At 37.8% G+C, this 12,114-nt stretch overlaps 1 protein-coding gene and 1 long non-coding RNA gene across 2 annotated transcripts in view; one reads left to right on the forward strand and one right to left on the reverse strand.

Annotated features, from left to right (window-relative positions):
- Positions 1-3,088: 3,088 nt before the first annotated feature.
- On the forward strand, positions 3,089-4,256 carry LOC133515626 (uncharacterized). Its single transcript, XR_009799056.1, has 2 exons — positions 3,089-3,656; positions 3,900-4,256. It is a non-coding gene; the product is annotated as an uncharacterized LOC133515626 (long non-coding RNA).
- Positions 4,257-8,665: 4,409 nt separating this feature from the next.
- The window catches only part of LOC133515700 (CAP-Gly domain-containing linker protein 1-like), a 33,910-nt gene continuing 30,461 nt past the window's right edge, over positions 8,666-12,114 (reverse strand). Inside the window, exons 20-23 of the mRNA XM_061848285.1 lie at positions 11,584-11,738; positions 10,488-10,649; positions 9,275-9,362; positions 8,666-8,988 (exon numbers count right to left, since the gene is read on the reverse strand). Of these exons, the coding sequence (XP_061704269.1) occupies positions 8,791-8,988; positions 9,275-9,362; positions 10,488-10,649; positions 11,584-11,738 (603 nt within the window). The 3' untranslated portion in view covers positions 8,666-8,790. The remainder of the gene's footprint in view (positions 8,989-9,274; positions 9,363-10,487; positions 10,650-11,583; positions 11,739-12,114) is intronic.

The raw sequence follows: 12,114 nt of genomic DNA on the forward strand, positions 1-12,114 counted from the left end.
GTACATTTTTCAAAATTTTGGGTTGTAGTATGTACTGCCGCAAGCCAATCAATCATTACGCGTAATTTTTCGAAGTACTCAACTGCGTTACGTTTGCATTCCTGTTACGTTGCGTTCCTATGATACAAACTGTTACTTACTGTTCTCAACGGATGGAAAGTCTTTTATAGTATTTGAAATGACAGATAACAGTAGAGGAGTAGGAAAAAAACTTTAGTAAAAATAATTACTTCATAAGTCAGAAACACGCATGTGACACCCGTAATATAGCAACACCCATAGACTACGAAGACCGCTTAGCGTTTCTTGTTAGTCTCCGTAGGCTACGGTGGCCAAAATTGAGAAAAAACTGTCCAAATAATTAATTTAGCAAGTAGCAAGTACCAGGGCCTCATGAGTTACGAGGAGGTGTCGCCGACCGGCCGGCCGCGGCCCGGGGCGGGCCGGGCGCGCAACAAGGTATGCTCGCGCGTCTTGGCTATATACTTTTTCTGTAATTTGTTTACCTAAATTAAGATTTATTTTTGTTGACTCGTAGGAAAAATATTGTATGCAACGTTGTCTCACATTGTAACTCACGCCACTCGCCTTTTTTGACCCTTCTTATACAACTGTTGCATAAAATACTATAAAAGTCTTTTAAAAACTCTATAAAAATATACTGAGTGGAAGTGTGTAAAAGTAAGTAAGTAAATATTCTTTATTGCACCAACAATTATACATCAAAAAAAATATATCAAGAAAAGTAATTCACCATCGATACCTAATGCTACTGACTGTACCTTGGTCTGTACCCGAGCGCCATCTATCGCCAATTCTTTGTAGCACAAGCTCATAATTTTCAAAGGGAACCACCCTGATTAGCTCTCTAGTTCACCGATAGGGCTAAAGATGGCGTTAAAATTGTCTAATTGCACCGAGGGCGCCGCGAACAGCGAAGTGCTCTTGGCGTTCAAAAGGTTAAAAGAATTTTTCGTCGGGTTGAACTAAAAGTGTCAGCAATAACTGACAAAAATTGTGCGTGGAGTCCCTCCGCGCGGAAGAATACGAATAAGAAGAATACGATACGACCTTCAAACCTTCAAGAAAAGAGCGTACTCCCATCTTAAAGGCCGGCAACGCACTTACAGGTAGGTATCCGGATAATTAATGTAAGAACACATGAAATACGCGACGAGAACTGACGTTACAGTCTCGTGGCATTACGCTGTTTCATTTTGTCAATCCCTTTTTTTTATCTGCACATTACGAAGTTTCACTTTTTTTTTTATGGTAGAGGAGGCAAACGAGCAGACGGATCACCTGATGGTAAGCGATTACCGCCGCCCATGGACACCCACATTTCACGGTAGCTATTATACAGGGTGTTTCCTGTAACAGGAGCAATAAATTAAAATATAGACCCCTTAAGTAATCAGTTATTAAGTCCAAGTGGTTTTAATTAATTAAAATGAAAAAAAAAAATACTGTTATTTTCTTACACAATTAATCGAACCAGCAATGTACAGCCGCCACGCTGGGCAACCATTAATTCACTATCATGTTTAGTCGGAATACTTCGGTAAACGTGACAGAAACGTACACATATGTCAACAAAAAGGATGCTAGAGTTCTTCAAAGATTACGCTAAGTGTTATTTACGCATAAATACTCGATAGATAACTGATAAAAATGCGACTAAACAAATAGACACAACAGACTTTTACGTACCTGTTTAGAAAATAACATTAAAAACGTTAACTACCTAAAATAATTATAAACAAGAATAGAATTAACATGTTTATTCAGTCCAAACAATACACGGTTTACTTTTTTACTGATGTGTAGGTACTTATGTTCTATTAGTAATTATTGTACCAGCAGTTTGAAGGCATGTTTCATGATATACGCCAATCAGCTGTTTTGAAGCCAGGAGTAGGGTTCTTGAAGGCGAATATGTTTTGTCGATAATAGAGAATTACAGCACACTTTGGGCACGTGCTGTACAGGCCGCCGCTCTGGTTATTGCATATTATCTGCACATTATTTACAATGGCGGCTCTTAGGCAAGTGATGGATGGTTATCGTAAACAAAGTACTTAAACCTCGGCTTAGGTTTCCTTTTTGGCTTTATTGTAATTAAGTAACGTCACACAATAACGTAAACACAATTCACACCATTTGTAATCTTTTTGTAATACTTATTGGGAACTCAGGAGGAAGGACGCCTTGCTTCGGGAAGTGTCCAAGATCCAAAACAACCCTAACCTACCATGTTTCGCAGAGTTTTTAGAGCCAAACAAGCAACGCCTCAAATCTAGAAATCCCTCGTGTAGTATCGCCAAACACCTAATAGATACTCAATTTAATCTAAAACGCGAGTGGGCAAAATCGTGGTATTTGTCAATGGCGGGGAAACTAGGCTCTGAAATTACGCCTGGCTCTAGAATAATGGGGTCGGACCTCCCTAGAAGAGACTGGTGTAGACTTAATAGACTTCGTACTGGTCACGGTCGATGCGCCTACTACAAACACCGCTGTGGGTGGGTGGATTCTCCGGCCTGCAGCTGCGGTGCGGAAGCCCAAACCATCCAGCACATAATTCAAGACTGCCCTATAACGCGTTATGTCGCCGGCCCTCCCGAAGACCTGATCACCCTGAGCGACGAAGCCATGAAGTGGCTGACTGGTCTATGTGTAGACATTTAATTAATTATATTGTCTCTATTTTTACGATATGTATGCCATACGATTAAATAAATAAATACTTATTGGAAAAAAAAACTTTTGACTCGACAACTTGACATTGTCAATGTAATCTTAACACGCAAATTTTTGAGTCTTGTCACGTGAGCGTTGTGAAAACGGACTTCGGTTATGATCGTAGGAAAGTACCGGAAACCACGATTACTTCCGAACTTTATTTACCAATCATTTGTGAAGTTGCTATGGTTACTTTATAATAATAGCCTGTAGCCATAGAAACGTTACAAAAAGACAGACCGGATGTGGACCGGATAGTCAAGTAGGTACTACTTATTATAACCATAGTTGCTATGTTACGGTTACTAGACTTGCAATTGATTAAACGAATATATCCGAGTAAGTTCGAATCAAGGCCTGTCGACTTCCTTAGAAAGACATGACGCTTCATAATTGCGCATGTGTGGTCTGACTTTCTGGAAATAGATACCAGTTATTAATATAAAAATATTTTGTTACAGCAACATTGCTCCTATCTGACTTTGTCTATTCAACTTTGGGAACAAATAAAATCATTTTTATCAAATATTTTGATTTATGTCATACTACCATATGTAAATTATTATTATTTTATATAAATTATTACCTATTTCAGTTTGTCTTTGTCTATGTTCATAAAATCTATGGAGGTCAGAGGCACATATACCCTCCAAAAAGCCTTGCACTTGGGTCTGGCCGGTTAGAACATAGACAAAAGTCTGCAATGTCAATGCTGTCAAAGTCATTGACGCAAAACTATTTTCATTTTCAAAACTATCAGTTTTCATATAAAATGATTAAATAACGATTTATGTTGTTGAAATAGATTTATTGATTAAGTTTTAAAATTAAAAATCCACCGCACAGTATCTCCGCTCAGACTCGGTTAAAGTTTAATCCATTGTACTAAACTAAGAAACAACAATTATTTCAAGGTAAGAAATATTTTAATTATAAATAAAATAAGTGTACTATTGCCAAATTCAAATATATAAATTTAATCTTACCACCCTCTTAAGTCGCACGGCCGCCCTATCGCGTCCAAAATTACAATCTAAATTCATCATAGATGTAAAATCTAACATTGTTTTAGCTGGCAATTTAGAAACTCTGGTAGCTATTAGCAAGGTTAGTAATTAGGTTATAGTATTGTTTAAAATGTGACTGTTTTGTTTTAGAGGGTGAACGTGAGCAAAAAATCCTTGGGCGTCATATCATTTCCTTGGAAAGGCTCAAAATCAAAAGGCACGGATCCGCCACATAATTGTGACTAGTTGTAGTTTCCCGGTGACCATCAACAAGACCGCTGCACTGAGCTGTGGAGCAGAAAGTGTCCGACAATCGGATAGATGTAATAACAACTTTGTCTGTCATATATTCATGTAATTTTTAGTTTTTTGGGCTGATATATGTGATATGATTACAAGTTACACTAATTGCAATTGTGGAGTAAAATCAGATGTGCCAAAGATCATGTTTTAGATATATAAAAAGCTATATTAAATGCAATAAATAGTATATGTATATATATAAAATTGTTTTTATCATGAAGATTTTAATGACTTCTATTTATTGTTATGAAGGTGATCTGGGAATTAAAACATGCGCTAAAAATAGACGACCTAAACATAAATAACGCCTTAAAAAAATCAAAAGATAATCACACGCACAGGATAGGTTAACTATTTGGTACCCACATCAATAATGAACCGAAATTACCGACCTGTGGTCTCATTGAATAAAATTCATATAGGTATGTAGATATTATATGGAAGTGTCACAGTTAGTTCAACAAGCCCCGTCCGATACATAAATTTGTATAGAAAATGACTTTTTTCCTGCCTATTGTATGTTTTTCGAACGAATTAAGCTCTTTTGATCCTAATATATAGGAATAAAAATATTTATAACTTGATAATAAAATGTATTGTTACCTTTTATATTGAAAAAACTTTAAAATATAGATATCATTATCTCTTAGGACAAAAGATGCCTGTGATTTTGATTAATATGTAACATAATATTTTTTTATTTGATAAATACTAAATACTTAAAAACCTCACCCCAACAAAAACAAAAAATGAAAAAATACAAAAAGAAATTCCGTCGCCGGGATTCGAACCCAGAACCACTAGCTAGAACTGGATCACTACCTACCAAAACCCGCCAGGCTAAACCGGTTGTCAATTTTAGTACTGAGATACAAAGAGAGCGCCACTAGTATAAACGAACTTTTGAAAGGGGCATTTTTTTGTATGGAGTTAGCGTTCTTCTCCTAGTGAGTATTATATTCTTTGGTTCGAATCGTATGTTACGACTAAATAAAAAAATAACCCATCCCAATCAAAAAGTTTGCATTCGGGATTTCGTGGTTTGTCGTACCACAAGCCTATATCTTCGATCATATTTTTTTTAATGAAAAACCCAATGGCGAAAACCTCCAACGAAACTGAAAAGTAAAGGGTGGCCGTTTTCGTAATACAACAATAATACTCCTATTCCTTGAAAATAAGGACTAATTTATAGTTGGGCTAGGAATTTACTCACTTAAAGCATAGTCTGAATAAATCATACTGTCTCTATCTTATGCTAGTACTATCACCCCGAAAAAAGGGATGAGTGCATATGTGCATATGCATATGCATAATATTATTTCTTCTACTGTTACTGACAAAACTGGATTGCCAGACTATAGTTTTGTCAAGAAGATCAAATCAACCAGAAATGGCACCTGTCAAAAGAAGTTCGAGTATTTTAACGATTTTTATTTGGTACAAATGAAATTATTAACACATTTAGATTTTATGCACGTATAATAAAAAAAATAAAGAAAACAATATTGTTGTACAAAAAACTAATATTGCACATACTTTTCTCAGAATCCACAATTACTAGCTGCTTAATTGAAAATGTTCTCAATATGCTGACCACGTGCTCGTATGCATGCGTTGTACCTTAACAATGTATTTCGATGTACTACATTTAGATCACGTTGCCGTATGGTGTTAAATGCCTGAGTAATTCGATCTTTTAGCATTTCTACATTATCTACTTCGGCAGAATATACGTCGTTTTTGATAGCTCCCCATAAAAAGAAGTCCAAACATGTCAAATCGGGCGATCTCGGTGGCCATCGCTTAGGGCCGAATCGTCCGATCCATCGATTTCCGAATATTTCGGTCAACTTTTCACGGACTGCCACAACGGAATGAGCAGGGGCTCCGTCGAGTTGGAACCATGTCACATTTTTTACATTTTCGGGCAGATTGTTGTAATACTGTAATAAAGTGACATTTATCAATTGTAAAAAACGGACTGTATTCAAAGTACCATCAATAAATACCGGACCAATTATTGTATTTCCGTGAATAGCTGCCCAGACATTAACAGAGAACCGATATTGGTGAGCTGTCTGTCTCATTAGACGGGGGTTTTCCGTACTCCAATAATGGGTATTTTTGGGATTCCATAGTCCATTGTTAGTGAACGTTGATTCGTCCGTCCAAATAACATTTTGTGCGAATGTTATATCGCGTCTGTTCCCATGGCACTGAGCCATAAACCACTCACAATAAACTTGCCGCACTAGGTAGTCTCGCTGCAACAAAGCCTGTACTTTTAAAAATTTGTATGGATGCTTCTTATTCTTTTTTAGTACTTTGTACACAATACTGTTGTTGACACCAAATATCAGACCCGCTCTCCTTGTGCTGGTAGTTGGACGTTCACGGAAGTGCTGAAGAAGCCGCCGTTCCAGTGCTAGTCTGACGTTGAATGCTGCAGCAGGCCCTTGTGCCGGCTGCACTCTGCCGACTATGGGCTGATTGTCCCGCACACGCTGCAGAGCGTTCACAATAACGCGACCGTTCGCAGGATGCATCCGGTTAGGAAAACGTTCGCGGTATAAATTAAGAGCTCGAACAGAATTGCCTCTCGCTTCTCCGTACAACAAAATCATCTCACATAATTCTCGGGCATCGTAATTAATTCGTGCCATTTTTTCCCCGACATTGACAATTTAATTGTCAAAATCAAAAATTTATTTTTAAATTATCATAATGAATTGAACAAAAAGTTATGACTGATAGATTTTCACAATTTTGAGGACAAATTTAAAAGAAATAACCAAAATTCGGGTGCCATTTTGTGTATCTTACAAATGAAAATAGTTCCTAGTACACCTAAATAAGACCTAATCTCGATTGTTTTAAAATTATTTCTGAAGTAGCATCCCCGGTACCACGACACTAAACCACCGTTGAGCGATCATATCGCGATAGTCGGCATCCATTGACTGTTAAATTTAACTTTAATTGCTATTTTCTCTAAATTTAAGAACTTTGGAAAATTAAGTTATTGTTATTATGAGTACTAATTATCTAGGGAATCTTCGTTTTAATTTATTGCTCCTGTTACAGGAAACAGCCTGTATTTAACAATGTTAGTATATTCTGGAGAGTTGAGGTAAGTACTATCAATAACAGTTTTGTCGATATTTTAGTTTGTCAATCCCTCGATTCTCTGCGCTATCTTGCAGTTGTCTTGTAGCTGGGACACGAGGTACATGTTGCGATGTTGTTGAAGCTGGATAGGCTTGGAGGATTTAACAACTGGAGACGCCTTGTGTGTAATTTTCTGTACAAAATAGTCTGCCGATTTTTGCGGGTGAGGGGCACGTCAAATGTATGGCTATTTGCACGTAACGTACAAATAGCCATGTCAGATACCTAAATATCAGTTCATACAATACATATGACTATTGGCCGAGGTTTTCGACAGAGGGGTAAGCTCTTAAAGACGACTTCAGTTGTTAAATTAGACTTGTTACGTTGTTGTGTTGTCGTTAAACTCGTTAATCAAAAAATATGAGTTATTGCAAAACCATCTACAAACAGCACCACATTAGTTAAAAAAAGCGGCCAAGTTCGAGTCGGACTCGCGCATTAAGGGTTCCGTACCATTTATGACGTATTTAAAAAAAAATCTACTTATTAGATCTTATTCAACATTTTACCACTTTGGACACACATTTTACCACTTTGGAAGTGTCTCTCGCGCAAACAATTCAGTTTAGAAAAAAATGATATTAGAAACCTCAATATCATTTTTGAAGACCTATCCGTAGATACCCCACACGTATGGGTTTGATGAAAAAAGTTTTTTTTAGTTTCAGTTCTAAGTATGGAGAACCCCCAAAATTTATTGTTTTTATTTTATTTTTGTGTGAACATCTTAATGCGGTTCATAGAATACATCCACTTACTAAGTTTGAACAGTATAGCTCTTATAGTTTTGGAAAAAAGTGGCTGTGACATAATCGGACAGACAGACGGACATGACGAATCTATAAGGGTTCCGTTTTTTGCCATTTGGCTACGGAACCCTAAAAAGAAATAAGATCTAATACACTAAACAGTTATAACTACTTGTAACCTATACTCACATGCAATAGTTAAAGTGATGATGCTGCAATACAGGCTACAAGTGGACACCACTCAGCATATGCTCTAACATATATATGCGACAGCGCTGGTCTTCCGTGGTGTTGCAAAGATTATTATCAAATTAAGTAAGGCAGGTATTACTAAGGGGGCAAAAGCTTCGAGCAACACCGGCTACTGACACGTCGTCAGGGAGGAGCCTAAGCGATATCTTACCGTACAAATCTTTCTGCCATTTTTTGCGGGAGGAAACATGCACACAGTCGCACTTCTCACTCACTACATACAACATCCAATCTGTAATGACGACACAAATATGTAAAAAATGACACACGTCAAAGATAAATCTTGCACACCTCGATCTCTTTTTGTGTACGGACGAGTCACAACATGCACCGCCATAGGCACAGTTGTACCTATGCTTTGGCAGAAAGGAAATAGTATGAATGCCGTCTCCCTTCCCTGTGTTGCTCGAAGGGTAAAAGTCAATAAAAATACACTAATCATTCTATTAAAATATATTAGTCTTGTTTACCATTAAAAGCTTTGTGACAAGTACATTCACAAAAAAGGATAAAAAAATTACCTTGTAACAGAGATAGATTTAGTGATCAAAATACATATCAATTTATTTTTTAGCTTCAGGAGCAAGCGTCTCAATATATTCCTTGCACAGGCACGGCTGCCGGGAATCCGGCGCCGTGTCCACCTCCGGTGCGATCTTGCGCAGCGCGGCGACCTGCGAGGCCAGCCCGCGCACGCGCCGGTGCGCCATTTCGCAGTTGTCTTGCAACCGGGTAACTTGGGTCTCCATGTTGAGTCGGAGCTGTATAGGTATGGGATTCATAGTTAAACTTTTATAATTAACTGATCATGAAATAAGTTTTTACAAAAATATATTTCATACAAGCTTTTATAACTGACTACTTTTCTAGCAACAAATACTCATCGAGACAATACTAATTAAAAACCCCAAATACAATTGGTTTGCGTTGTTTATCACAGAGTTCCCACGGCCATCTCCTGTCTCCTTCATCATATCATCCAAGTCATCATAATATTGCACTGTCATCCGATTTACTATACAAAATTTCAGCACAAATAAAACTAACCTCTTCCCTTTCCTTGTCAGCGGCGGCCACCTTCGCCCTGCTTGCAGCCAGTTGCATCTCAAGCTCTGCAATGGTCGTCTGCATGCATCTGTGAACATAATAAAACTTACATTAACTATGTATGAACACACTGTTTTTATAATGCGATCGCCAATGCACAGCGCCACTTTGTTTTTAACTCTCTCCACTTACAGTAAAGATGAAGGAGTGAAGTTCTGCCAACAGCATCTGGTACTCTTAGAAGTAGCCTCTACGCTTAATGACTTACTTCCGAATTGTTTCAGCCCGCTGGTTAACTCGAGCGATGGCTCTCTCAGCTTCTTATTTTATCTTATGCTGTTCGCCCAACAGTCTCTGGTTCTCATCTACCATCTACAGGGTGGCCAAATAAGAATGATACACTTTGTTTTTAAATTTTAATTACATTAAGTGGAAATTTTATTAAATATTTTTCCATAAATATATTATTCAGGGTTGGCAATTGTATACGGAAGATAATTTCTGCCAAATGTCTACCACTAGCAGCAAGCAATTTTATCTCAAATGTTTCTGTTGTTTAAAACACGTTGTTTGCTCGATTAATTTTGAAAAAAAGTGACAGTGATTGGCACCCAAATTCTCCAAATTTTGTAGCTCTTGACTTATTTCTGTGGGGCTATCTAAAATTACGTGTCTATGCTAACGAGCTGATGAAATTTAAACAGTTAAAACCGACTATTTGACACAAATGTACTAAGATAATGCCAAAAATGTGCGAATAGATGCTGAACATTGGGATGATAAGGGCTTACATTTGCCTGCTGTTAGAGGTGGACATATGTCAGACATTATGTTTCGCATGAATTTGCCAACCCTGAAGAATATATTTTTAAAACAATACCTAATAATTTTTGAACTTAATACAGTTAAAATTTAAAAACAAAATGTATACTTCTTATTTGGCCACCCTGTAGAAGTTAGTAACCTCTACACCAGAATCGGTTCAGTCCTAGTTGACACGAGCGATGACCTTCCGCTTGTCCTTCTTCTGCTGTTCAACAGTGTCTGGTACTCATCTACCTTCTAGAAGTAGCCTCTACACCTAATAACTTACTTCCGAATCGTTTCAGTCCTAGTTGACACGAGCGATGACCCTCCGCTTCTCCTTCTTCTGATTTTCAAGAGTCTCTGGTTCTTTTCTACCTTTTATAAGTGTCCCTGAGATCTGACTTACTTCCTAATAGTTTCCGTCCGCTGGTTAGCTCGAGCGATGGCTCTTTCCGCTTCTTCTTTTATCTTGTGCTGTTCACCCAACAGTCTCTGGTTTTCGTCTATCTTCTCCTGGAACCGGCTTCCACAGCCCAACAGCGACTCTTCGAGACGGATGACGCTGTTCCTGTGACAAAATAGTTATTTGTTTAACAAGGGAGCAAAGTTTTTGTTTGAATCTTTACAAGACTTTGACCTTTTTTTTAACTCTGAGATATCTGTTCCTACAATCAATTTACATGTGATAATAAGGTTCGTACGCCATGTATAGTAAAACAATGCGTGTGTTTTAATGTATTCGAAATATTGTTTTCTGTGTCTTTTATACTATGTCGGTGGCAATCAAGCTTACGGCCCGCCTGATGGCAAGCGGTCACTGTAGCCTATAGACACTTGCATCTCTAGAGCTGTTACATGGGCGTTGTCGACCCTAACACCCCGCACCCTTGTTGAGCTCTGGCAACCTTACCCACCAGCACGAACACAACACTGAGTCGGGTCTAGCGTTAGTTGTCTGCGGTTTTTTGTAAGACTGAGATACTTCCTCAGTTAGGCTCTGCTCTAGATCTGTTAAGACATCTGCTGTACTGCGCTCTACCACACAACGCGAGATGACATTTACAGTGAGTTTTGCATAGACGTAGTTTAAGGATATACCCGGCTGTATATTCTTTGACAATATTTTTGACATTTTTGAGAAATCTTTTCTTCTTACATTCACATACACATCACATTCGATGACTTCCTCTCCGAAAGAGTCTCCTTGTCAATTCAAATAAATTAGTACTTAGAATGAGAATTTTAAGATCTTTTTAAAAACACACCTCCCCTGAAAAAAAAAATCTCTTAAAAAATAAGCTCTCCTGAGCTGAACACAATTATCACCACTCCAATTCAAGGAAGATGTTTGATCATTAAATTGCCCTGATAAGAGTAAGCCTTTCCTACGTGTGGTGGTCGAAAATCTTGGGTCCAAACCTCGGTTTTGCTGTATAGAGCAACAAAAGCTAAAAGATGACTAAAATTTCTGTCAGGTATCGGACACAGAGATTAATACTGACTTAGTTCTGTCTAGTTCGGCCTTCAACTTGTTGTTTTCGTCCGCGAGCTGCGACACCCGCTGCTGCGTGGCAGCCAGGAGTTTACCCTCGGCCACGCGGTCCGAACCCGGCTGTTTTTCCACTGGTTTGTTTATGGTATACTCCAGGACAGAAATCTATAAGCAAAATTGAAAGATTCAGTACAGATTTTAGCATAATATAATGAACAGTACTTAAATAAAACAGACTATTGTTGCTTATAGAGCGTTTCTTGAATAAATGTCACTTTCATAAATTTTGTGTTTTATCATAAATTTTGTGTGTTTTCTATTCAGAATCAGAAGCTTTTTCGATCCTATTGGGATTAAAAAATGTCCAGAATTTTTTTCCTATTGTGTTACCATTTCCTCGTATACTTTTTATGGCGGTAACAAAAAGGAAACACTGAAAAAAAATATAGACATTTTGGGACACTTTTTCTCTTATAAGAATGAAAAGGGCTCGCGATCCTGCCTAGAAATAACACAAAAGTGGAAAATAAGGTCACACAAA

Source organism: Cydia pomonella, chromosome 1 (genome assembly GCF_033807575.1).
Source record: "Cydia pomonella isolate Wapato2018A chromosome 1, ilCydPomo1, whole genome shotgun sequence".
Classification (NCBI taxonomy): domain Eukaryota; kingdom Metazoa; phylum Arthropoda; class Insecta; order Lepidoptera; family Tortricidae; genus Cydia; species Cydia pomonella.